Raw genomic sequence first — 27,229 nt, 5'->3', positions numbered from 1 at the left:
TTATTTATTTACTTTCTAGCAGCTGCAGCTATTTCTTTCTTCTTTTTTCAAATGATCCATTAATTTGCATAATGATAATTTGGTAACAGCAGATGAAATTTTATTTGATTTCAAATTTAAAAAAGCACTAACGAGGGAATTTAATCGCTGCAATAAAATAGAGAACGTAATTGCTTAATCAGTCCTATTATAACGTACTTAATCTTATTTATTTTTTAAAAAGAAGTAATCAGAAGTACTTGTGGTTGTCTTTGCTTAGTAAAACTTTGGAATAATAGAAGTCTGGATTATTAAACTCGACTGGTAAAAAATTGGAAAATCTCAAGAGATTTAAGGCATTAAATATAGAATTTGAGATAGTTCGCCCAAAATTCCAGTGAATGACTTGAAAAATGATTAGCAAAATGAATTTCATTGAATAAAAAAAAAATAAAAAAATAAATTTAGTAATCAAAAAGTCAGTAATCAATGATCGTCGGTTGGGGAAATTTTATATAACAATGCTAATGATAAAATATGACTTAAAAATTAAAAGAGAAGTTTGATATTGCATAAATATTTGTATTTTCAATCATTCTTGATTACGAAAGCATAGAAGGACTTTGAACATTCATGAATATTTGAATTTTAATTTGAAAGTGCCTCCACTGACCTTCATCAAAAATGAGAGACTTAAAGAGCATTAAATCAAATTCTCTTCTTATTGTTGCATTAATCCAAAAGTCGGCTTTAAAATTTTATTCTGAGTGCAGAACTTTTTTATTGTTTAATGTTTATATCTCGAAAGGATTATCATTATTATCATTACTATTGTTATTATTATTACTTACTATTATTGTCATTATTAATGTACATAAATGTATATAAAAAGACATTCAAATTAACGCCGTTACAATTGATTATTTATTAATTATTTGGTTATTTTTGTATTTTCTCCGTTCCACAAGTTTTTGAAAACTTATCGAAGTTTAAAAAAATTCCGTTATTACTTTTGAGAATGATTAATGATGAAAAATTCTTCTTCATCGATAAAATACTGATTATACTGGAAGTTATAATTAGTCATTGATCTAAGCATCTAATGTTTCACTTTTTAATTAATATTTAACAAAACTTTAAACAAAGGAAAGATGACGAATAGTTTCTGCGATTGATTAATTCATGATAGTTTCTGCGATTGATTAATTCATCATTGATATATTGAAATTCAGAGATTTATTTTATTTTACTAATAATAAAAATTTGTTTGGTTTTTTAAATTTAGTAAACAAATTATCGGATGCTACCGATTTCTAAAAAATGAATCTGTTTTCATCAGGGAATCAATTTTTCTCAAACAAATTTCACGTAAGTTTTTATAAATCAAATTCTTGGTGAAATTTTTTAAATGACTATTTTTTAAATGACTAAATTTAAAATCCGGCAATCAAAATGCTTTTTATATAGTGCTGCTCCAACTTTTTTTTACTAAGTATATATGTGCTATGTTTTTGGAATTTTAAAAACAATTTGCATTACCATAAAGTCGTTATTCTTTGAAGTTGTATAAAACTCATATTTTAAAGTGAAACTTCCTATTCAATTTTAAAATTGTTTATTTCCATATAACTGAAAATATTAAGAGCAATCAGTGCTATTAATTTCATTAAGAACTTTTATTTCCTAAATCTACATCAGTCTGTGTATATCTAAATGTATAATTCAAAGTCTTTTTTTCTCTTACCATTTGTAACTATTTGAGAATGTTGTTGATATCAATTTTCTAATTAAAAATTAACTTAATATTATTTTTACAACAATTTCAGATACTCCTGTTTTCTCAAATATGCAGAATATTACTGAATCCTTCGTTTTATTGATCTCAGTTTAATCTGTTTATAGCATACTTCCTTTGAAATATTATTTATTGAGTGCTCAAATTATTATTTTTTTCGTTGCAATTCATTGAAATAAAATTATTTTGAATAAAAACTCATATTTTCTATCCTTTCAAACAATGCTAAATGTAAAAGACATTTTCGGACACTTTAATGAGTTCCTTAGAGAAGAGAAGATGGTGCTGCGAATAAATTATGAACTGACTCGGTGCGCTATTTGTAATAATGAAACTTATCAGAAGCAAACGCTCAAAGAAAGGGAATAATTGGATTAGTTTCATTACTGTTATGATTGCAGCTGGTTCTTGATATAAAATGTTAATTTGAAAAGAAAACATTTCAGACACAATTATATATCAGAAGTGAAATTTGAAACTCTGATTCGCAAATATATTTACTTGTTGATAACAATTCATTAGTAAAGTAGGAATATTTCACTGCTTGCACAAATGAAGCCATATTGATATTTCAATTATTTTCTAGAAAAGAAACACATTTGTAGAAATAATGGCATGGTGTGGCTCTGATACGTCAACTCGAAATACACGCGACTTGTGACGCGATGTAAGCTGAATAGTTGAGATAACAAACGAGTTAAAAGTTCAAGTAAAAATTTTGAAGTAAAAATAAGTAGAAATTTTGAGGAGTTGCAGAAATGTATTTTAATTTATGTACGTAAACCACCTGTGTCAGATTGATGGTTTACGACACAGATGGAAGTACCAAGGGCGACAGTTCTTACAGAATTTCTTTTTTTGACGCTAATTTACTGATCAAATTTATTGCTGATAGTGGCAGATAATTATGTTAAGTGTAACAGTGGCCTTGAAAGATATTGCGCAGACCACGAACACTCAAGTCATCATCATTAGTGTACAACTTCAGTAGTGCTCACAAACCTTTACTTTTCATTGATTCCATTTGTGTATTTTAATTATTTGAAGAAACAATACTTCACTTTTCTTAATGGACATTCATTCAAATCACTAAACTTATTTTTTACTAAACGAAGTTATCTGAAGTTCAGTTGAACAATGTTCATGTGGAAATGAATTTTGTTGCATTTGTTTGCATAGAAAAAAGTAGAAAAGTAGACATACAATTTAAACTTCAAATTACATAGTGAGTTATTGAACTAATGTGCATCTTGCAGAAAGCATAAGGGGTTGCAACTGTTTCCAAGTGTAGAAAGTATTAATAAGGTTTTAATTACTTAAGGATTGAGAAGAAGAAAACTGCTTGTAAAATATTTATTTGAATCATAATAAGATGATAAAAACTATCATTCTAAAAAAAATTTGGAAAAAAAAATTTAGCAATATTAGTAGCAGCTTACGAATACATTTGGAAAACCATCAGCTGTTGGAATCAAATAATGTTTAATTAAAACAAATTTGTTGATGTGACATCAAGCAGATAAACATAGCTTAATGCTGTTTAATTTGTATTAGTTTAAGTTTTATACTGTGCTGCAAATGATATGGCGTAAAAAACTTCCGCCTATTTATTGAAACCACTTAGAATAATATTCGTGTTATGACACTATTTGTTTATGATATTTTGTTTACATTACGTTTACAACAGATGCAGCTGACCAACAAATAAATAGAAGCGGTCAGATTCTTGACCATTGTCTCAGTGCTCAGACATTTGGTACTCCTTGCAACTACCCAGACATTCGAGGTTCTGAAAAGATGTCTCCGTAGTTTTCTTTCTTTCTATTATAAAGTGTTTTTCAGATGGAAAATGCCAAATATAAACAGCAGTAGGCAAGAAGTTCAAAATAAAGAAAAAAATGCCTTATGCAAAAATAGATGCATCATAGCATACTGTTAGAAATTTTTTTAATTGGAAAACATATAGACGCCTAGAGTATATTTAAATTTGATGACATGTGTCGTTTTAGTATAAAATATTTATTAATGATGGCTTGGGTTTCCAGAGTATAACTCAAATTAATTAAAATAATTCTGGTTTTGTAATAAAACAAGTCAAATACGCTTTGCTGCTAGTTTTGCACTTACAAAGGCATTTTAACATAATAAATATACATTGATTAATCATGGTATACTTGCAAAAATAAATGTCAAATTTTATCTGTTTTTTGGGAAAAGAAAAACAATTTTTACTCATTTAACTTATTTTGTTGTTCTCTTTTTTTCTATTTTGTTATCTTTAGTGTGCAGTAATTGTTGCATATTGCCATACACCAATACTGCTTCAAAATTCCTTCAATTTAGCAACATTTAATTGCAAAATTTGTTCTGTTTTATAAAACAGAAAGAATATGTAAAATAAACTGTGTAAGCATTAATGGACAGTGGTCATGGTTGAAACCAAACAGAAATGTTTCATTTATTATTTCTTGGACTGCAAAGTGGACGAATGGTAGTGTCATTAATCTTTCAATTACATTCACAAATATTATACATTTGTTCACTGACCCATCTAATTCAAATAGGTGTGTATGTAGCGCAGCATCACTTCAATAACATTTATTTATCCATTCTCTAAATCATTTCTATCAGATGCGAATTGAAAATTTTCATTCATCATTCATCCATTCCTACTTCTTGTGAAATGAAGAAGCAAACAATATCGATTGTTAATTTCATTAAATTTTGACTTTGTTGCTATAGTGCTTGCTTCCATTTATTCAGGTATTACTTAATTACTCGAAATTTATAGCTGTTATTTGCAAAAAACATCTTTATAAATATATAATTGCATTTCTAAATACGAATTATTTATTGTTTTCGGTGAACATTTCTTCTTCCTCTTCCCCTCTATCATGAAGAGAGGATGCTCTCTACACATTTATTGATAAATGATAATCGCAAAAAGAAGATTAAAAGACTTATCACTTGAAGAATTAAATATTAGTTTCAAAAAAAAAAAAATATCTCTTATTATTAACATTTCGCTATTGTTGGCAGCATTTAGGATTCCTATTATCTTTTGCTTTTAAACTTTTTTCGATGCATTTTATCATAGCGAAATGTATTTTGTATATGTCTGAATGTCATACATCCATGAATTGTTTATGAAACAGTTGATCATTTCGTCATATTTTCCAAAGTGTTTTAATAATATACAAGTTGAGATTAATTACTTGCCAGTATTGTTTTTTCTCAAAAATCTCTCTTTTATTGAAAGAATTATTTTCTCTGAGATGCTTGTAAGAAGAGATAAGGAATGAGATGCGATGATTATGAAGAAGAAATTTGCCTCAGAAATTAGTGCATTATTTCAATTTTCGATTAAAGATTATAAATGAGATGGTGAAAAGTATAAATTGGAAAAAATGCTATGATAATTTGTAAAAGCCATTTGTGGCCAAAAATCCAACGTAGGTGATCTATGGAGACAATAAGTTGTTTGCCATAACAGACAACGATTGTACATCTGCATAGAGAAACATCACTGATTTATTGTTGGAGCTTTCTTTCTAAGTAAACAAAGAGTTCTAAATTAGAACTGTCTCAGTACTCACAGAACAAAGACAATGGAAAACAGAAATTACAGGGGATTTACTAGTACCGATAGTGGATTTTTGATTTTCGAAGTAATCATTCGAATTACTAAGGTTATATTAATCTATTCTGAAGATTTCATCATAGTGTAAGAGTGTCAATAATGATCGCTCATCGAAATGCGCATCAAATAAATGTAACTGTAAACATAGGGAATTAATTTATGACGAGGGCTTCCTCGGTGTATTTCAGATTAAAATAGTAAAGATCATTGTGCATGTTGGTAATACTAATTGTAATGTATTTCTTAAACGGCCTGTGATTTGTGCAACGAAAATAGCTTTATTTTTTATTTCTGAAAATAGTAAAGAAATAATAACTCTATGAAATTTATTTTACAAACATTTTTTTTTTTCCTTTTGTCTTTTCAGAAAAAATATTTCCTTTCCTTTATAGAAATATAATCGTTGAATGTTTTCTAGAAAAGCAACAAAAATTAATATGCAATAGAGTATGTCGAAAATGAGGAATCGTTTTGATAGCGGTCATATTGTAAACATTATGTTTTCTTCAGTTTTTCATAAAATGAAACAAATGAAGGGAAGTACTAAGATGATAAATTCTACTGAACTTCTTTGGAATATGTCAATTTCCACATTATATCATTATATCTATAAAAATCCTACGAGTTAATAACTATGTAAGCAGCTATCCCAACATCTGTTGTCAATTTAGGAATGGAATTGATGAAATTTAGGAATGGAATCTATTCATTTAAAAATTTTTGAAAATTGTCAATTATACAAATTTGAATGAATGCTTCAATTTACTCGGTCACTTTATTGAAACTGAATATGGATGGCTTCTTAGTGCATTTGGTTCCAGTGTTTCCATACCAATGAAATATACTTTTAAAGCGCAGAGTGAATGGATAGTTAAAAGTTTATGCATTACAATCGGATGATTTGTTGGGAAAAACAAAAAGCTGCGAAAGTCCCTATAAAATATTTCAACCGATCTAGATTTCTAAAACCTTAATATTTAAAAACCTTTTGCGTTTATCGGGTAACTTAGGCATTTTATGTGCCGAGTCATCTTTTACCTTTTTGCGTTGTAGATATTTAATATATTCAGAAAAAAACAGGTATCACTGGAACAGTTTCCAGCTGGATGATTCATACTTTTAGCCTTGAACTGTTTTAAATAACTCGAAATTTCCACCATTACAAGATTTTCAGTTCCCAGCAGAACTATTTTGGTCAGCTTTTCACATCCTTTGTATCAAATTTCGATTTTTTCCTATGATTAATTCTTTGACTCATCGAAGTTTAATATGAAATTGGTTTTCAAAAAAATGAAATTTATTATCGCATGCCTGACATCTGTTATTCTTTTGTAGTGCACTTTTATTCATTGATATGAAAATTCTCCCATTTTTTTTTTTCCAATTAATTGAAGTTCATAGTAACATCCTTAACTTTAATTTCAAAAAGAAAGTTTTACTATCCTGCTGCAATTCGTTGTTTTAAACTTTTTGTGAAATTTCTTGCGCCTTGATAATAATGATGCAACATTAAATAATATTAATTGTTACATTAAAGTACATCATGTGAGTTAATAGATAAATGATAACTGAGTGATATTGCTGCTGATTTTCGCCAAGTTATCGCACTATTATATGATAGTTCAACGACTTAATCTTTGTACAGTTTTCAAAAATAATTTCATTCTGAAGAGGTGTTCCCTCATAAATACTTATCGGATTCATATTGCCATCTCTTAGAAAATATAAAAAATTATGAACCTTAAAACAATTATGGTAATGGAAGGGAAATAGTAAAGAAAGTTCAGATTCTACATTCATTTTTTCCTCTTTTCTGAATGTTTTCTTTAAAAAACAAAAAAAGAAAAAAGAAAAAAAGCAATTCTTTTAAGAAAATAAAATATTAACCCATTTGCAAAGTGACCTCGGAACTTTTTTGTTTTTAAACAGAAAACTATCAATGGAAAAAGGAAGCTAAAAGTGAGTTATAATAATCATCATTTTTTTTAAATCCTTTCTATTAACATCTAATCCTTTCTGTTAACTTTCTATTAACATTTCTATTAACATAATGCTTTATAAGAAATATCAACTCTTGACAGTTTTATTGACTTCAAAATGTTCAATTATTAATTTGAAGAAATTGCTAATGCAGTAGCAAAACTCATCTGGTCATTTCAGGATTGACCATTTGAATAATTTCTCATAAGATGTCATGCTATTTACGCCCCACATTTCCCACATTTCACTCCCCATAAAATATCCTTTTCACTTCGCATGAGCTTCCACTTTATTGATCATATTCAGATTTAATAAAAACAGTCCAGTGAGTGTAACTGAGATATCTGTTTGTCTTTCCACTCCTTCCAAGTTGCGCATTTCTCATAGATGACATCTCTCATCTCATGCATTTATATTTCCTGGATTTTTCCAGAATCTTCAAAATTATACTACTAAAGATAATTTGCAGAAGTGCATTTTTGTTATCACTTTATCTCTTTTAAATAAAATGATTATTTTCAGTTAGAAGCATATCGTTACTTTTTCAGGGATTTTTCCTTATTTTTTTTACATTTCTTCATTAAACCTTCGCTTTTTCCTTCAACTCTATTTTTATTTCTATTTATAAAAGTTCTATCCACAAAATAAAAAAGTTGTATTCATAAAATTTAACAGAAATACGATTTGCTTTCAGATTTAATTGCGTTTAAGACACAAAAAAGAAAAAAAAAAAAAAAACGAACTGCAGAATAAAATAACAAAAGTATAGACAAATTAGGATAAGTTGAATCGAAGTAACTAATAATCCTTAAATTTGTTATTTTAGATTCTTCTTGCTAGAATTTTGCTAGATGTTCTTATTGGCTGTATTGATCATCTCGATCAGTTCAAACGTCGTTCAACCAAAAGTTCGTTATATGTAACTTTTTTTGACAACGTAGACGAATCATATTTACAACACATCAGAAATGATAGTCTTCATGGCTGTCTGATAATTTGATAGAATACATCCTGATAACATATCAAATATAACTGCGTAAAGAGGTTACAACACTAGAAGCTTAAATAATTCGTTTAAATTATGTTTTTTTCTAAACTGGTAATTCGGATCGTTTTGACTTCGAAGATTAAGATGCTTTTCGTTTTGTCCTAAAACAAATATTTTACTGTGTTGATAGTCAAAATTTCCAAGGATTGTTATTTCAAGTTGATTTTGAATGACTGAGTTCTAAATATTGGGAATATTTATGAAGTAGGTATAACTGATAAAGTTTAATTTTCATTTGACTTAAATAACGTTACAGAATCCAGCATGTGAGCAACTGATTGAATGTTATGCAAAATCTCGAGCCAAAACTGACGAATGCCTATCACGTACTGAAAAGCGAGTGTGCCAGAACGAGTCTTTAGAGTCAGAACTCAGAGAATTAACCAATGACGTATGCATACAAGTCTTGGAATCATAAAAAATAAGAATTTTGGATTTTATGTTAAGGGCAGTAATTACGAGAAATATGACGAAGAATTTTAAATTAAACCTAAATTAAAGTGAAATATCAATAGGTTTGCCAAAAGATTATTCAAATATAATTATATGTTTGTTGACTCCAAAATCATGATAAAACAGAAATACAAGTGTTGAGATAGATAAAAAAGCGGAATTTCGTACAGCGTTAGTTTGACATCATTAAAATTTTCAATTTTTTAAAATGTTATAAACATAGCAAGAAACTGTCTAAAATTTTACTCTGAAATTAGCATAGGACAGATTATTTGCAGCGAATTTCGCTCTATGAAAATTGTTTACGTGAAAAATTGCCCACTGCGACAACTATTGAAAATGAGAAAAAGGTATTGTTAAATCATTTCTTGACATATTGCAAATTGTTTCAGATTATAATAGAATAGTCCGTGTTCTCTAATATTTAACCAGAACTGTTTGGGTAAAAAAGGTTAACTAAATTGGAGCATCTTTATCGGACAAGTACCAGCAGTAGACAGAATCACCATACCAGATTTGATTCAGGATAATTAATTGTTTCCATGAGATTTCCACGAAATGATACAACTGGATAAACCATTGCCAATGTTAGCCATCTGGAAAAAGAGCTAACTCTATTGAGTTCGTAAAATTGTTAACTTTGAGCATTGATATCCTTAGCAGTAATGCACTGTAACATTGAATTCATAAATCCTAGTCACGGCAAAGAAACTTGTCCTAAGGTAATAATTTTTTCAGCAGTTCCTATGTATAACTCTTTAGCACTTTCTATATATAATTATCAAAATGACATTCTACATGGTGCATTAACAAAAAGGGACTATAACTCGATAAGTAGAAGAATCTGAATCTGTCTCTATTCTCACGACGGGTGATCCAAAAATTATGGGTGGAAGAGATTGGAAAATTTATCGGAAGATTAAAGCCCACTGAAAAGATAACACATTTATTAGGTAAAGTAGTATGAGAAATTTTGAAATAAAACAGGAAGATGATGCCTATATCTTTTCTATATAATAATTTCAAAACTAGCGGATAAGTTATTGCAAAGAATTCCTTATTTAATCATTAAATGAATATATTTCTAGAAAGTGAAATGTAATGCAATACTGAAGAAGAACTTAGACAAAAGAAAAAAACTTGTGACCAATGAAAAGGAAAGGGGAAAAAACAACGGAAAAAGTCGGAGATCGATTCACAAAGGCAAAAAAATTAGTGCACAACAGAAGTTGTGTTTTCGTGAAGCACGCAAATTGAGAAGTTATTGCGGACAGTTGTCCAAGTGCTGCACTATTAGCAAACTGTTAGTCATCCTAAAATCATTGGCTTCTGCGGGATATGCCATTTCCTGAGTAGTATTCCTTGTTTGTAATTGAGACAGAAACATTCTGCACAAAGTGTGACGTTAGCGCATGCAATATCAAACTGTTGCAGATGCAAAGCAAACACCCTAATCGATGAACAAATTGTTGCAAAAAGAATGGAAATTAAGGAAGCCGATGAACAGTGCCGTCTGGAATATTATGGTAGCATAAAAGCGAAGAATTACAAAAATCATAAACGTGAAGGGTATCATCGCGGTGGTGGTGGACAACGCAGAATATCCAAGAGTACGGATTCTAATGTATAATCATTATTTGTGTTTTGTCACTTCTTGAAAAATTATGGCTACAAATAAACGAGAGTAATGTCTTTCAGTGATAATTCCTCATTTCTGAACATGAAATTTCAAGGCGAATTTGTTTGAGGGTTTAGTTTCATTTCATGCCTTAAAATTTGAATTAAATGCATAGTTTGATCTCATCTCCATTACCATTAGAAATTTGATGGAATGTGAGAAGTATGACAGAAAAATTTATTCAAATGGCTTATCAAAACCGTGTTTCATAAACACTAAAATTTCCGTACATATACTTGTATGTAAAAGTCTTAATATTTATGAAAGGGTATTTCGAAATGATTTCTGGAAATTTTTATTTTTAAAAAAAGTCCTTATATCGAGCTCTTACATACTTTTGGTTGTTAGGACTTTCTATTGTGCTGTACTGATGTCTAATTGTTTTCAAATGAAGTTACCTATCCAATGTGTAATGCTCAATCCTCAATCTGTACCCATAATTAGCAAACAAAATATTTTATGGTATTTATCTTGAGTAAATCAATTCAGTAACTAAACTTTACAGAGCTTTATTCTGCCCATTTCTAGGAAACAAATTTGAGACAATCGAAATCGCAACAAGAGATTCGTTTTTTTTTTCTTTCTTTTTTTTTTAAAAAAAAAGAACTGAGAACCAGAAGTCTCAAAAATTTGTAAAAAGACCTACTCATGCAAATTAAAGTAGCAAACTTTCCATGAAGATCCGAACTCTTTAACTATGAAGTAAGACAAATCAGCTGCAAAACATTTTCAACGACTACAAAGAATAACTGCAATCATTTAAAATGAAAATGCAGCCGTCAGCAAACTCAGAACGAACTCCCTAAAATATAGATAATAGCATTTTCAAATTTTCTGTCAAGAAAAAATCACTTTTAATTCGTTGCTTTACCATTCTCAAAATATTCCCTTAAAATTTTACTACTAATTACCGTTGTGCCACAATATTTAACACCACTCCATCTTTATGTGATAATAATAAAAGGTTTATTACGAACTATCCTTATCAATCCTTCCGAAATATCGAGTTAAAACCAACCACCCACACTCACCAACTTCATACAATCCAAACAAAGACAGTTCTTTTACCGGAGGATTCGCATAGTGATGAAACCAGAGTAGCGTATCGACACTGGTTTGATAACGATTTCGTTAGTGTTGAAAGTAGAAGTGAGTTGTGGTTTGCTCTCATTTGATTATACTTGGAGGAGTTTGGGTTCCTCTTTCTACAGATATCCATGTTAGTCGGCAGCGTAGGTGATGACGTGCCACAGCGTGACCTTCACGAGCCAGTCATAGACGACTTGTACTTCATGCAGCCTCCATATGGAACAGTAAGTAACTCCTTCAGTCTATTCAGTCATGTAAATGCCACATAGAAAAAAATCATGTATTGTAGGAGCAACGAGAAATATAATGTCGAATGTACTTAACGGAACAGTTTGATTATTTTTGCACCATCAGAAGGCAGCATATTGATTAGGGAAGTTTTTAGTACTAGCTAATATTGATGTTCAAGTTTCAGAAGTTTCATTAAACAAAGAAGTTCTCTCTGTGTGTGCTGTAATCTTTGTTTTATCGATTTTGTATTCTTGTTTCAATGTATTTTAGAAAAACATCATTTAAACGAGATCTAAGGACTTTTTTGTCATTTTAGAAAGTAAGCCTCGTGTTGCGCAAGTATGTAACACATATCATTATTCTTTTAATCTTTCGATTACACTAATAAGAAGTGCTTTTATGTCGTTGGATTTCTATTCTTTCAGCCTGCTGAATTTGTCGAATCACATTTCGGCAAACATTCGGGTGCAAAGAATTTGCAGTTTTTGAAAGGAACTACAACACTTGCATTCATCTATGAGCCAAAAACGCCAGCAGATAAAGGAGGGATTATAGTTGCTGTGGATTCGCGTGCATCTGCTGGAGAATACATATGTAATCAGATTTCATCCAGATCTATTTTTATTAATTTCTGATGAAAACCTAAAAGTTTTCTGAGCTGCATAACTTGGAAAGTTTAGAATTTATTGTAAGTTGAGATTCCTTACAGCGTCCAAGAGTGTTATGAAAATACTGGACATCGGCGATCGAATGGTGGCAACTATGGCTGGTGGTGCCGCCGACTGTCAATTTTGGACACGTATAGTTGCTAAATATTGCACGTTAGTTTATTGTGTGATTTTTATTGTATATAAATTTTTTTTCCCATTATCCTGTCGTAAATAAAAGATCAAATAAGTAAAAAAAAAAACTTTTTAGACTGTACGAGCTTCGAGAAAAAACGGAAATTACTGTGGCTGCTGCAAGCAAATATTTCCAGAATGTTTTATATTCTTATCGAAACCATGGACTATCAGTCGTGAGTGGTGTTTTTTTACTAATTTTTAGCATATTTACCTTACTATTCTTTTACAAACTCTCTGAAACTTTTGAGTCGATATTACCAACTTAAACTTGTTAGATTTTTATGAAAGTGTTGTTGAAATTCAAGGAGATGTGTTCTTTTAAATTATAATGTTTTTGCTTTGAAACCATCATGTACTTCGTCCAGATGTGTTGGTTATGAAATTATTGATATCGAAGCAGTTAGAATGTTTATTAAAACTCTAATTATTTTTTCAGGGCTCCATGATTGCTGGCTATGACAAGCGTGGTCCTGCGATTTTTAAAGTTGACAGTGAAGGACAGCGCATTCAGTTAAGACTGTGTAGCATAGGTTCAGGTTCACTGAGGTGTGTTTTGCATATATTTGAATTATTAAAACTGTTTAATTAATGCTAGGACGAAGCTTTTCGAATTTTTGGACTGGATGAATGGATTTCTGCGCAAATGCGCCGGGAGCTAATGTCAATGTTTTCGGGAAAATTGAGAGTAAAAATATATGTTTTGCCAAGATGTTCGCTTATTTCAGTGCTTATGGTATCCTAGACAATTTTTACCGTCCTAAAATGACAGATGAAGAAGCATACAAACTGGGTCGGCGAGGAATAATGCATGCTACTTATCGTGATACCGGTTCTGGCGGTGTTTGCAATAGTCAGTTCTCTTCCTTTTTAATAGTTGCATAGTTTACATATCTGTAGTTTGGGCTATTTTATATGCTTCTAGTTGTACTGTACTTCTGTTATGTTTGAAATATTATTGTTTCTTGCAGTGGTGCACATTTCGCCGACCGAGAAAATTCGCTTTCCAGCATTTGATGTTTCCCAGCTGTACTACGAATTTGCTACTGAGCTTGGACGAGATATTGCTTACGAACCCGAAATAGAAATATAATTACTTTTTAAAAACACTTCATAACACATGTGTTGATTATTGTTCTCTTTTATGTAAATGAAAGGTTGGTACAGAATCTGCCCTTATTCTTTGCTTTTAAATCGATTTAGAACTTGCATGCATCTAATGGTTTTGGATATCGAAATCGGCTCACAGGAAATCAATTCGCTTTCTTGGGATTTTTTAGTACTGCTACGACACCAGTGCTGTAGTGAAAATCTCTTACACATAGCTTCAATAACAAAAGCTGCATCGGAGTTTTTAACCAGAGTTTACTAACCAAGAAAGTTCCGTCAATTTTGACCTAATAATTCATCGGTATATCTTATAAAGCTCTAAAATCTGTTGAAATCTCAAAGCTGCTTATAAGTCGTGCAAATATTTCTAGACCGTCAGTTTTATATGACTGCCCGGGAAACATGTCACTTTGGTGACCTACAAAGGGAACTACTAAATGTTGAGGTCAGAAACTTCAGTGGATTTTGACAGGTTTTGGGAAAAGTCTGAAATACAAGCAAATATTAATTTCGAAAGGGTTGAGGAGGATGTCTGCACACTTTTTCAACAACAATTGGCTCACATTATTTCTCAATCCAACGCTTATATGAAGGGTGTTGCATCAAAACTGCGTAAAATGTAAGCCTTGAATGAATTATGTCAGCGGAGTGTATGAGCAATACGTAAATATATAAAAGATATAACTATAACTTCAAAGCAACTGACCACACCATTTAGAAATATTTGTCGTCGACTACACACATTTTCGTTCATTATTTGTTTTATTAGGTACTCAACTGATTACTCATAAATTGTCAATTTGCGTTCTTAGTATTCTGCTGTTAAATTGCATCATTATGAAGAGATATGATCAGCGTAAAAACATCCTAATAATGAGAAGTAGCTTTTAAATGAAACATGCAGATTGTTCCAAATACATCCTTGCAACAACTCTTATAAACCTTAATAAAGATGACTAGCTGGGGAAAGTTGTTTCAATGCGCTTATTCAAATCAGTTATCAGCAAACTAAAGAAGTATATGTTCAACAAAAAATGTCTAAACATCCAGTTCTCTGCAAACAAAAAGAGTTATAAATGTATATATTAACACTGAAGTCAATGACTCTTACAAATTCTTCATATTCAGTAAGAAATAAAAACCGATTCATATGATTTTCTCATTAGCAGTTTTGATCAGAGATTAGAAATCACAAAGTTTTCAAAATTCAAAATCATGTAAAAAAGCATATACTGGTCTGTTAGAATTAAGCTTATAAAAAGAAAAAAAAAGTAGATAGTTCAGGGTAGCCATTAAATACAAAAAGCCAGACAATCCAATGTATATATGTTAACAAAGTTCACTATAATCATAATCAAAATTTTGCCTCCATGTTATGATAATAAAAAAGAGAATAACAAGGCTATTCGAAATTCAATTGCTACGCATTCAGTATGCTAAAGAATTTAGTAATGGTATCATAATTTCCTCTCCTTTCATGTTTAATTCCTTTACACTTTCTTGCTGGAGATGGAAAGATGTCCACAATGCCACACTGTGATTCTTGAACTGGCTTTACTAGCTCATTTAGCCCTGATAAAATAGAGTCCCCACCAATTCCTATTTCCGTCGTCTTGATTCTCCTTTACTATTTGCTTCATCCTTTTCCAATGAACCACTCATATTAAAACCAATATCAGAATATAACATCTTTGTCTCTTGGATCATTCCAGCAACTCCTTCAGAATAGCTATAGTTTCTTGTCTCATCTTTTCCATTGCAAATTTTATTAGGCATTTCCGCTTCATTAAAATCACAGTGAACGTCACTTTGCGTACTTCTCGCTCCCTGCATTTTCTGGAATCTTCTTATGATCTTTTCGTGTTTTCTGATCAAATTCATTTTTTGCTCATCTTCCAGGATGGAAATCATTTTCTCAATCAATCCTCGCAATGCTTCTAATTTCTCATCCTTCTTCATTATCTTCCTTAATTTTTTCGCAAAATTTCGTTGCTGTTGTTCATCAAACAATATAATTCGAGACTCGATAAGATTTCTTAATTTTTCGGTGAAGTATTCAGTATAAAAATCAGAGGCAGTAGATCCCTTATTTGTTACAAGTTTTTGACTATTTGTGTTGTGTACTTCTAGATCACTAATATATGATATGCAGTTTTTTTGTTCATATTTATGAGCCCTGTTAAATGCTGCTGAATAAGAAAGTGAATTATTCTCATCAGCGTTCATAGTATCATTACTGCTAATTAGAACATTTTCATGTTTTTTTTCCAATTTTTGTGAAATAAGTTCTCTTACATACTTCATACTATAGTGCCACTTCCTGAGGCTTCCATCCAAATGCGTCAGATACTCGATCAGAACGGTAATCCAATCTGAAAATTGTGCAGGCGAAATGTTTCTGTTGGTAGGTATTCAATTTTACACTTACTAATAAGTTAAGAAAGTTATACAACATTTAATTCCGAAACATTACAGTTTTTGAAGAAGCTAATAAGTATCTAATAATTTCCTCCAACTTTGTAGAAAAATTTTCAGAGAATAATTTCGTTTAAAAGAGCTTACCAACACAGTTGAAATTCATTGTCCTTGTGGCATGTCTAAAATTAACAATATGACCGCACAACATTCTTTTCAGAAATTCACCTTCAATTAAACCATTTGTGCAATATCCGACTAAATTTTCCTCCTCGATTCTGGAATTTAAATTTCTTAGATTTTAAATACGAAAGTAGTACTAGCATATACAGACCTCTACTGCTACTCATGTTCCCAAACATGGAATCAAATTACAAAAACTGACTAGCGATTGAGATTTATAACCGAAGAAATCGAAATTAATTATATAAAGAATAACAAATCGCGTCTAAAATCAAATATGGGTCATTGTTCGTAACCGGTAACTAATATTGCCGTCACATCAAAGCACTAAAAACAACTGAAGGTCTTACCTCCTTTGTAACTGTTCAATATCAATACGACTTGGGAACATTGGTTTTTGTTCCAGAAACAAACTTAGAGCACGTCTATATTCGCCAACACTTATTAGAGGAAGTTTTGGCATGCAAGCATCTGTAGCCTTTTCTGTATCGCCATTAAATCTTTCACATGTTGCACGTAATCTATCGACCTCTTTCAACCTACGATAAAAGTATTTGTTTCTTGAAAATTCAGAATTCCGAATACTGGCCTTCATTAACAGCCTCACTAATAGTGATACACAGAAAATCACGATACAGTGCTTCAAGATCAGTCATATTGTCATGAATTAGGCAATTTTCGCTTGCATATCACAATGACTTACATAGCGATTACTAAAATGATAAGGCTAGCAAAAAACATGGTTGAAGGTAAAAACCTAGTATTTAGATGGCAAACGTTTGTATATAAGTACAATATGAAAGAAAAAAACTTGATCTTTATTTTAAAAAAAAAAATGCTTTTTAAAAGAGGTAGCATCATACAATATTTATATAAAAATAAAAACTGATACCACAATTTTTTGATCACAGGAACAGGACGTAACATTTTCCAAGTAAGTGAAAGCCAGGGCAAATACGAAATAGCCTTTTCCTGATCCTGCAGTAAAGCAAAATCAGCCACATTCCATGTTTCTTTTTCTGGCAACATTTCTTCTAATTCGGAAGGACAATTTCTAGGAAGCAACCATTTGGTTACAAAACCTTCAAAAAAATTAAAATGCTGTTTCTTTCCGATAACAATTAAAAGAAAAAAAAAGTGACTGTGAGCTTGAAGAAATATCAAGCGTGAAATTTGCAAATGTAACTATTTATAAACGATCTAAGAGAAAAAAGGAAAAAAAAAAAAACGGTATATAAGCAGTACATAGGCAATCCTGTCTTAATAATCAAGAAATATGAATAATAACACTATAAAAATATGTAAAAAAATCAAAAATGTAATACCATAAAGAACTTGTCGAGCACTATCAGTCAATTCAGTATCATAGTCGTCAAAATCACATGGTTTTTCCGTTCTCCTTCTCAATAAATTAATTCGATAATCTATTTCGGCCTTGGATCGCTGCAAACGAATACTTATAGCCCGGGATGAGCAACCTTCAGCATACAACTTCTCAAATTGTTCCTCTAGTTCATTGTTCCATTCTAGCCTTTACATGAAAAACAAATGATCCTTTAAGAAAACCAATGTGTAATTTTTAAAAATAGGTTCATAGAAATAGATTAAGGAAATTCTTAAATCTATTCTATGAAAAAATTTGATCCATAACCATACCACTTTAATTTTTTCATCATGAAAAAAAAAATCATTCAGCATCTCTTTTTTGCTCTCAAAGTTTTTTACTTTTTTTCTTAAAACTACTTTTTGTTTACTTTCAAAAGCACTAATATAGGATCTGCAAACATTTGAAAAAAAAAAAAACAAATCAGTAAATAAAAACATAATGGCACCTGTTTTTTTCACCCGGATGGTACATAATCAACATTCTGCTAATCACCTGTCGTCCTGTCCGATCATTGAGTCCTTCACCTAAGAAACGATTACGATTGAAAATGACAACTTAAAAAAAATTACATCTGTTAAAACTAAACAGTACGAATAATATTAAAGCTGCAGTGATTTACAGTTTTTTGATGGAAAAAATTCTCTATTGTAACATCATTGAGCTAATAAAATATTTTAATTGAAACATAAAAAGATAACACAACACTTTTTCTTTCCATCAACATGTGAAAACTACTTACACATTGCCGGGACAAAATTAGTTTTGTTCTGAAAGACTAATAGATTGGTCCGTTCATCCGCATCCATTTCTCTACTATAACCGCCTGCAAATTCATAAGCTCGACTGCAATCGACATTATTTGCTGCTGCATATCTCTCCCAGTTCTAAAAAAATCGAACACTTTATATATTTAAATATAAGGAACTTTTCCAAACAAATGATAAAGAATTCCTAGCATACCAGAATCGCAATTACAAATAGATGAGGAGGGACGAATCAGATATGGCTTTTTAGAAAATGTTAAGAAATAAATCAAACCCTTTCAAGTAGATTATTTTCTTCATTTGAAAACTGCCCAATTTTCAGTTCGATCCCTTAAATAAATACTTGAAATTTCAACACATCACTAATTGGCGGAAGAAATGTCGTAAAATCCATTTTGGATGTGAACTGTGTAAAATATGAGTATATCATCATCGACATTTTTGACTTGCAAATGAATAAGTATTGTGAGTAAAGTCAATAAATGCGTCAATTTCCCACTTAAACATTTTCTTCGCCTTTAGCCATGAAGTGAAATACGTGAAGGAAAAGTATGAAAACGAACCACACTGCTTAACTCGTTGTAAATGAATCGGTTTCAGCGCATACCGTATCAAATGATAGAAAGGAATGCCATCTTCAGTTAGTACACCACTCGCTGGTAATAGCACTTTCCCGCGAAGAGGACGACATCCTTCATCAGAACTCATCCTCGCCACCACAACACCTCCCAATCTTCACTACAAATTCCCTATCCAACAACACCTGCAACATATCAACCTGCTCAAAACACTCTTCAGAAGACAATCAATTACGAATAAAAATTATATTGTAACCAGGATGCAACAGAGATTAAAAGAATTTATAAGAGAACACGTGCTGTTGTAGACTAAGAAGAGGTAGCAATTAAGTGATTGTTATCTGACAGGAGACGATAAAGAACAAGAGTAATATAGAAATACACTACATTTGATGAGAGAGTGCGAGAAGTCTCGGAATTCCTTCTCATCTAGTGGCGAACCATCCCATCATCGTTAAATTAACACATTATGAAATACGACGTCTGTGTGGGAAGTTTAGGCTGAGAAAGGCAAAATTCGTGTGGCAGTGCGTGGGTTTCCAGCTATTGTCCATTTTCCTGTTTGCTCTTCATACTCGCACGGGTTTTCTGGATGTTTTACTTCCGGGAATAAGTTGCGTGTGCTGTGCTGTATTGGTGTCTCAGGTACCAGGGGACGAACCAGGGAACTGCCTCTTTTATCCATCTCATCGTGAACGTAGACCGCATTCCTTGACTCGTGTGTCGTCCGACAACAATGCTCATTTTATTTCCACCAGCCTTTCGTCTTTCTGTCTTCGTTTTCGGTGAGTACTCAAAGATTGACATCTCGTCCTGTTATATAGTTTCTATCTGCGAGATGTTTTATGTGTGTGATATTCTCCATTGTTACTGTCGTTTACTTGTTTTTAAGTCGAAAATATTCTCCAAGTTACTTTAATTTCAGAAAGACTATACAATGGGATATCCAGCTCATGTACCGAGAGGAGGCGCCAGTACCAGTAAGTTTTGCGCATTTACTGAACATTCCACTCGAGCTTTGATCTCCCTGATTTTCGTTTAATATTGATGACTACTTTGTTAGTATTTTTCAGATGGAGTTGGCTTTCGAGGTTCCCCGAGAGGTGGTGGTGGTTTTCGAGGGTTATCAAGAGGTGGTGGATTTCGTGGGTCACCCCGAGGAGGAAGTGGTGATTACTTTCTTTTTTCTGCAATCAAGATCACTCTGATTATTTGCATATATATCAGAACATGAAAGTGATTGCAACAGCGTGTTGTGTGAAGACATTATAAACTTCCAGGTCGAGGTGGTTTTGGTGACAAAAACAGTGTTGGAATGGGAAGTTTTGGTGACAGGAGAAGTGGTGGCGGTGGTGGAAGAGGCTTTCGTGGTATGAATGGAGCAGATGTTCGCGGAGGGTTTGTTTGCTTTCCTAAAAATTTTTTGGCGGCTGTATTCTTGACAAACATAAGCTACTGATAACAGATAAAATGTAAAATTTTTCTTTTTCTGATCAGTTTGTAAGCTTTGCTATTGTTAACAACAACTTCTAAACTGACTTTAAATAAAGTGAATGCTAACTTCATCATTTGTTCATTTGTAGTGGAAGAGGACGATCACCGCGTGGTCGTGCAAGTCCTCGAGGTGGAGGACGAGGTGGAGGAATGCGGGGTGGCAGAAAGGTTATCATCGAGCCACACCGACATGAAGGTTAGTGTCATTTGTACTTTGCTTCCATCGTTTTGTATAAAACAAACGTTTCACTAGCTAAAATATTCGTGTAATGCCAAATTTAATCATTTTCATTCTTTATTAATTTACAGTGTTCTCTATTATTTAATTTTTTATTTTTTCATCAAGGTACTGCTCCTTTTAGAATTACCATATTCAATTTTCTGTACTTTTTCAAATTCAGGTGTTTTTATCATCAAAGGCAAAGAGGATGCATTGGGTACTCGGAACTTAGTTACTGGTGAATCAGTGTACGGTGAAAAAAGAGTGTCCATTGAAAATGATGATAAGGAAAAGGTTGAATATCGGGTTTGGAATCCTTTCCGATCAAAATTGGCAGCTTCAATACTTGGTGGTTTGGATGATATACATATCAAACCGGGATCAAAGCTTCTGTATTTGGGTGCTGCATCGGGCACTACTGTATCTCACTGCTCTGATATCGTTGGTCCAGTAAGTTACAGATCACAATTATTTTTAAGCATAATCGCCGCTGTATCCATGAATTTAATTTCAAAATTTACCAAAATACTTTTCTAGGATGGTTTGGTTTATGCCGTGGAATTTTCTCATAGATCTGGTCGAGATCTGTTGAATATAGCAAAAAAGAGACCAAATATCATTCCCATTGTAGACGATGCTCGTCATCCTCAAAAATACAGGATGCTTGTCGGTATGTAACTATTATATAGATGTTATATATTTTTACATATTTTAATTCCCTTAGAAAACTAAAGGAATTCAAATTGGGATGTTGGTTTTAATGATCAAATAATGCTTTGTAGGAGTGGTGGATACGATATTTTCTGATGTAGCGCAGCCTGATCAAGCCAGAATTGTTGCTATAAATGCCCACCATTTCTTGAAAAATGGCGGTCATGTTGTAATCTCGATTAAGGTTCGTTTACTTTTTTGCTTGTAGTAATTCATTTGTCCTTTCTGGTCTATCTGTCTAAATCCTCTTACAAACCCATTGCATTTTAAAAGTTGATGACACCCTGAAAAGCCAATTTGAACATTTGCATATGCCTCATGTGAAACAGCTATAATTAGCGTTGCAAAGCACATTTTACATACATGTAATGTTTGTATGTCTTACACTATATATTTATTTTTGTGTTTAACTCATCCATCATTTATAAAATGGTGGGAGATCATAAACGAACTTAGGATCATCAACTCATTTGACCAAACATATGATTGCTACTATGTGCATAACAGTTGAGACTACTATCAGCAAGTGAAGTCAATTTTCTAGAAATATTAAGATTTCCCAAACGCTTTTAGGTTAAATTTTAGCTCCCAATGATACTGGCATGACGGGTGTGAAATAGTTGGGAAAATAAAAATTGGGTATGTATTCAACTATGAAAGAGCCATAAAAGTGTACAATTCCTCTTAAGAACTGAGTATTTTTTGTCATATATAAACAAAGTGATAGAGCCGAAGGACGGGACAAACAGCCGAGTAGCGATCACTTTCTTTTTCTGGACACTAGATTTTTCAGCTGTTGCTAATCTAGGAATTTTTCCTTTTTTCTTGTTAAGAAAGTGAATTGGTCATTTAACGACAGTTCTATATATATTAGGTATGTTTTATGACTTGCTTGTAATTTTTATTTAGGCGAATTGCATTGATTCGACGGCAGCACCGGAAGCAGTGTTTGCTGGTGAAGTGAATAAACTAAAGGAGGAAAAGTTTAAGCCACGTGAGCAAGTGACGCTGGAACCATATGAAAGGGATCATGCGGTTGTGGTCGCTGAGTACCGTCCGTTGAAGAAGAAACAAAGCTAATAAGAAATTTATGTATTCCTTCATGTTGCACATAAAAGCTTTTTTCTCAATTTCATTCCTCATCCACTGGATTTGAAGTTTTTTTAATGGATAAGAAACTATAAAATAACCACTCACTTTTTTCTCTGTTCCACTTTTTATAAAATTGAGTGAAATAAAAATGATTATTTAAGTGGGTAAAATCATTTTTTTGGTTCGTAACCTCAGGATAAACTTTGAAAGTTTATTCCAGATGTTGTTACATACGGAAAGATTTTGAATATTTATTTTACTTAATGATTAAGTTGATAAAGCTCTCTCTTCAAATCGACCACAAAATGGCATAAAAACAGCATGTGAAGTTTCGCTTCCACTTTTCGCTACAGTATCCGTTGCTGAAGGATTAGATTTTGCAAGTAGTTGCAAGATTTCAACCGGTAATCAGACAATCAGATTTAGCCAAATTATTTGAATCAGTAATCTGTAGGATTCTTCCATATTGTTAACCTAAGCTCATTGTGCCAATTAGAACAACAATGGGATTGATTAGGTGTCGTCCAGCATCATCTCCACAAAACTAGATTTATAATGATGCGTGATGGTAGATAGTCATTAAAACTCCTAGCAACGAAGGCTCTTCGTACCTTTTCCGACCTCAACCAAGTGAAATTATTCCCCTCATTAAAGCTCTTGAAGTTCTAATTCATTTTGATGTGATAACTGCCGGTCGTTCATTTTTGTTTTTCAAAGCTAATTTTTTAAAAAAGTAAGAAGAGATAACATTTTTTGAACAAACATGCAGCGTAGCGATATTGATTTATAATACCGCTACGTCTTATTAAGCCGACCTTGTTAACAAGATACCTGGCCCTGAACACTCCAAGCTTTTTTTTTTTATTATTTAAGTTAACTTATATGTTTTGAAAGTCATTTATAAAATAAGACTGTCATAGTAATGGAAGCATATTTACAATACATTCCAGGTCGTGCTTTCCATTTTTATCAAATCGATCTTATTGTATTCAGGGAAAAAGTAAGATTTGTTTGTGATTTTCATCCAGTCTTGATTTTGTTTTCAAATCTGCGTTTTTTAATGATAGCTATCATTTCTTAGAGAAGCGTGGTGAATACAATTTGATTGTTATCAATTTTGGGTGGGGAAAATGAGAGGGAATCGGATGTATGAAAGATTTAAATCAGTCAAAATTATGCGAAATCTAATTTTCATAAAAAATTTTGTGAAGTATTTTGGAAATGGAAGTAGAGGAAGGATAATTTTAAATTTCTAGAGCAAATCTATGGATGCTATAAATGTTAAATTTTTTTGATATAATTAATCGAGATAAGAGGAGTAAGAAATTTGCGCGTCCCACTTCGTTTTACAATGAATATAATGTGGTAAAGATTTTTTTAGTGATTTAGAATAATATTTTGCGAAGTTTTATCAAATAACATAGTACTAAGATAGTACGTTTAACTGACAGCTGAGGAGTTATTGCTGGATGCAGAGAGTTTTAAAAGTGACTGCTATGTTCAATAATTAATAATTCAGATGATGTTCAATAATTAATGCTTAACGACTCAATGGTCGATGTATTTTGTAGTGATAACAGTGAGTAGGAAAGGTTAGTGAAGATGAATGATTATTTTTGAACCTTTCCCTGGGGAGATGAAACTTTTAGTGATTTATCTACAACAGATCTTTATTTGATGAATTGAAATAATTTTTTATTTCAAATTTTTAAAGAATTTTGCATTCAATCTTTTTAGAATATTCAAATTCTTTTTAAATAAAAAATCGTGTAAAAGTTTTAATTGCTTCCCTGACGATTCAATTAATTTGCTTTTTTTGCGCACTAAAATCTTGAATTCATTCATCACTTGCGAAAATACAGAAGAATACGCAAAATTAAGTAAGTTTCTAACATACGCGAGAGGAAGTGTGGTGATGGTTATGTCACCGATAGCTTCTGAAATCTTGAAACAGAGAAGGAAAAAAAGACAAAGTGCTGTAGATATAAATACACTGTATCTACTCACTGATGAAAAAGATTGAGTGAGGAAGAAAAGGAGTAGGAGATAACTGATTGTATTTTGAAATTACTGTGCTCTATTTTCGTTGCGAATTGGTAGAAATGCTTCTTGTCATTGCACCATTTAAGTGTGTGAGCATAATTTGAATGCACTCTTTATTCAATTTGGTATTAAACTCTCTACTTGTTTCTTTTAAGATTTAAATTGGTCTTTCGATGTGAATCTAATTTTCATATGCTAGCTTAATCTCTTATTCTCGAATCATGAAGTATTAGAAAAATGATAAATACCATCATTCATGTGATTACTTTCGCTTCGATATAATGATAGTTTGGAATTCCTTTCAATGCGTTGAAGCAAGTTTGTATCATCAAAGCGAAATTCTCGTCCTTTATGGGCGTCAATAGTCTTCTAATTTTTGGGAAGGAATTGTTGGATTAGAATCTTATACGCACTATATTATAACTCTTCAGAAATTTCTTACTTTTAACGGATATTTGTACTTCACTTCTTTCTAAGTAGTGACATTCATGATGGAAAACATGAAGATTTTTGAATTTCTTCATTAACTTTATTGTCTTAGTTTAATAATTTAGTTTTCAAAATATCTCAAACTAGATTTTCACTTCATTCAGCAGAAATTTAAAAAATTCGCAGATGAGACTGAAGAAACGAAGTCATGAGCTAGCTAGAAAATTTATAAATTCCTTTTTATTGTTCGATTTTTCTTTTTTTTCCATCGTTTTTTGATAAACGAAGATTTTTATCTTGGACTGAACTATTAATTTTCACTTTTTTGATCTTATGGCAATAAATTATAAGATTTTATACTTCGCAATGTAAGTGTCATTCTTGCAATGCGTTACGACCGATTGTCAGTGATTGTCAGTAGTTTATACTATTGTAAGCATTCTGCTGAAGCTGAGACGATCGTTGCATATTCAAACTGCACGATTAGTGCTTAAGAACGAATTGTGCCCCTCAAAACAAGTGAAAGTTATTTTGTTCATTTTTTCTTCTTTTGTTTTTTAGTTTTATCCTCGATTTTATCCTTCGTATCGCTGGCTATTACAAAGAAACGAGTATCGTGTAATTCTTTTAATGTAATAAATTATTTAGATTAAAGTGATAGTCTAATAGTGAGAACAGGTGACATAAAACTATTGTTTCAAAATTAATCTTAATGAGCTTTCATTCACTGAAACATCGAAAAAGACCTTAGGTCTATCCAAATAAAAATAAAAAGAAGGTGAACTTAAAAATTGATCTGCTGAACTGGAACCTAAATCTATGCAGTATTTAGCAAGCTGTAATTTATGTTTTAACCAAATAGTTTGTGCGTAGTGAATGGAATTCTTTTTCTATTATTAAAATTCTCCATTATTTTCTGAAGAAGTCTAATTAATTCGTTAATCAATGGAAGCATAGCTGAGACATAACTTTTTCTTTTCTTTTTTGTCACCTTCTTGTCACCTCTCTTTTTTCAGTTGGAAATAGAAATGAAAACTCATTAATTCTTCTGGTGTCAAAAAGTGGAAGGGAAAGAAGCAAAGGAACAAATGAAATAGGGAACAGTTGGTTCGGTGATGTGAAAATAGTATTTTTTTACTTCACTATCTATTTACACCTACACTTTTCCTTTTTTCTTAGTTCACCAAAAGGCCTACCGTTGTTTTTCTTGGCTTTTTGGGACAGAGTTATGTGAAATTGAATTAGACTTTGCGAAAAAAAAAACGCAAATTCAATTCCATTTGAACAAATAGCAACGTGAGAAAGAATTCCAGGGATAAAAATGAATTTCTTCTTGACGGCATGTCGGGAGATCCCGGCATGTCTCATATTATTTTTGGTTTTTCTCAATTATGTAAAAACTGCTTTTTTTCTTTATACTGATCCTCCCTTCCTCTATCTCATAATCGATTTCATTTGAAACATATAATCCATGTAATTGCTCCTTTTCCGCCTTACTTCCAGTTGAAACACTTATCAGTCTACTTCAAAAGTAAAATAACATAATGTGCTTATTTCTTACAAAACACTGAGACTTGTTTTAATTCACTGTGGCTAATCGAGAAAGCAGCAATAAAATTATCATTTACACGAACTTTTTGCTTGTCTCTTTTGGAATATTCCATTAATTTCCATTAAATCATCTCAAATACTCTTTAACTCACAATTGCATCGGAAAGGTTGAAAGAATATCCGGATCAATATAAAATTCGGGGAATGTATTTGGTGCTAAAAGACTACGTATGCCAACTACAGTTACAAATAATTTCATGAAGTAATAGCGTCTTAGAATTATAAAATTCTAACAAAAAATTGGAAACTTAATTCCTGATTTTACCGATACAAACAAAAAAAAAGATACTATCATGCGTAAAGAAGAAAGGACAAAAAGAAATATTAAGGAAATCAGAAAAAAAAAAAGTACTATTCACCTTTTTAGAATTTAAAAATAGAACTGTTAGATTTGTTAATTTTTTTTGCAAAAAATTTGCTGCAAACTATTTCTATTTCCAATCAGTTTAAATCAATC

General features: G+C 31.6%; 4 protein-coding genes across 5 annotated transcripts; 3 read left to right on the top strand and 1 right to left on the bottom strand.

The window, feature by feature from the left end:
- Positions 1 to 8,245: 8,245 nt before the first annotated feature.
- On the top strand, positions 8,246 to 10,525 carry Bm9969 (Uncharacterized protein; the record flags this gene model as incomplete). Its single annotated transcript, XM_043081833.1, has 5 exons — positions 8,246 to 8,302; positions 8,699 to 8,833; positions 9,174 to 9,245; positions 9,984 to 10,198; positions 10,330 to 10,525. 5 exons carry the CDS (start codon positions 8,246 to 8,248, stop codon positions 10,523 to 10,525), a joined length of 675 nt encoding a protein of 224 aa, XP_042937767.1.
- A 1,265-nt stretch (positions 10,526 to 11,790) lies between these two features.
- Bma-pbs-5 (Proteasome A-type and B-type family protein) lies at positions 11,791 to 13,828 on the top strand (the record flags this gene model as incomplete). The annotated part of the gene is made up of 7 exons (XM_001902463.2): positions 11,791 to 11,886; positions 12,319 to 12,487; positions 12,603 to 12,714; positions 12,812 to 12,911; positions 13,175 to 13,284; positions 13,464 to 13,588; positions 13,707 to 13,828. 7 exons carry the CDS (start codon positions 11,791 to 11,793, stop codon positions 13,826 to 13,828), a joined length of 834 nt encoding a protein of 277 aa, XP_001902498.1.
- Positions 13,829 to 15,548: 1,720 nt separating this feature from the next.
- Positions 15,549 to 19,302, bottom strand: Bm1342 (Uncharacterized protein; the record flags this gene model as incomplete). The annotated part of the gene is made up of 10 exons (XM_043081832.1): positions 15,549 to 15,681; positions 16,145 to 16,217; positions 16,408 to 16,538; positions 16,794 to 16,982; positions 17,336 to 17,525; positions 17,769 to 17,974; positions 18,276 to 18,354; positions 18,570 to 18,714; positions 18,869 to 18,924; positions 19,158 to 19,302. The coding sequence occupies 10 exons, from the start codon at positions 19,300 to 19,302 to the stop codon at positions 15,549 to 15,551; spliced, it is 1,347 nt and encodes a 448-aa protein (XP_042937766.1).
- Positions 19,303 to 20,109: 807 nt separating this feature from the next.
- Bma-fib-1 (Fibrillarin, putative) lies at positions 20,110 to 22,677 on the top strand (the record flags this gene model as incomplete). Of its 2 annotated transcripts, XM_001902461.2 has the most annotated exons (8): positions 20,110 to 20,152; positions 20,246 to 20,341; positions 20,453 to 20,570; positions 20,756 to 20,862; positions 21,068 to 21,336; positions 21,424 to 21,556; positions 21,669 to 21,781; positions 22,507 to 22,677. In XM_001902461.2, the coding sequence occupies 8 exons, from the start codon at positions 20,110 to 20,112 to the stop codon at positions 22,675 to 22,677; spliced, it is 1,050 nt and encodes a 349-aa protein (XP_001902496.1). The 2 variants fall into 2 exon arrangements, with proteins under 2 accessions (XP_001902496.1, XP_042937765.1); XM_043081831.1 differs by lacking the exons at positions 20,110 to 20,152; positions 20,246 to 20,341 and having other exon boundaries at positions 20,488 to 20,570.
- Between the last annotated feature and the right edge of the window lie 4,552 nt (positions 22,678 to 27,229).

This window comes from Brugia malayi (assembly GCF_000002995.4).
Source record: "Brugia malayi strain FR3 genome assembly, contig: Bm_v4_Chr4_scaffold_001, whole genome shotgun sequence".
Classification (NCBI taxonomy): Eukaryota; Metazoa; Nematoda; class Chromadorea; order Rhabditida; family Onchocercidae; genus Brugia; species Brugia malayi.
This window is presented reverse-complemented; position numbering and strand designations above follow the sequence as displayed.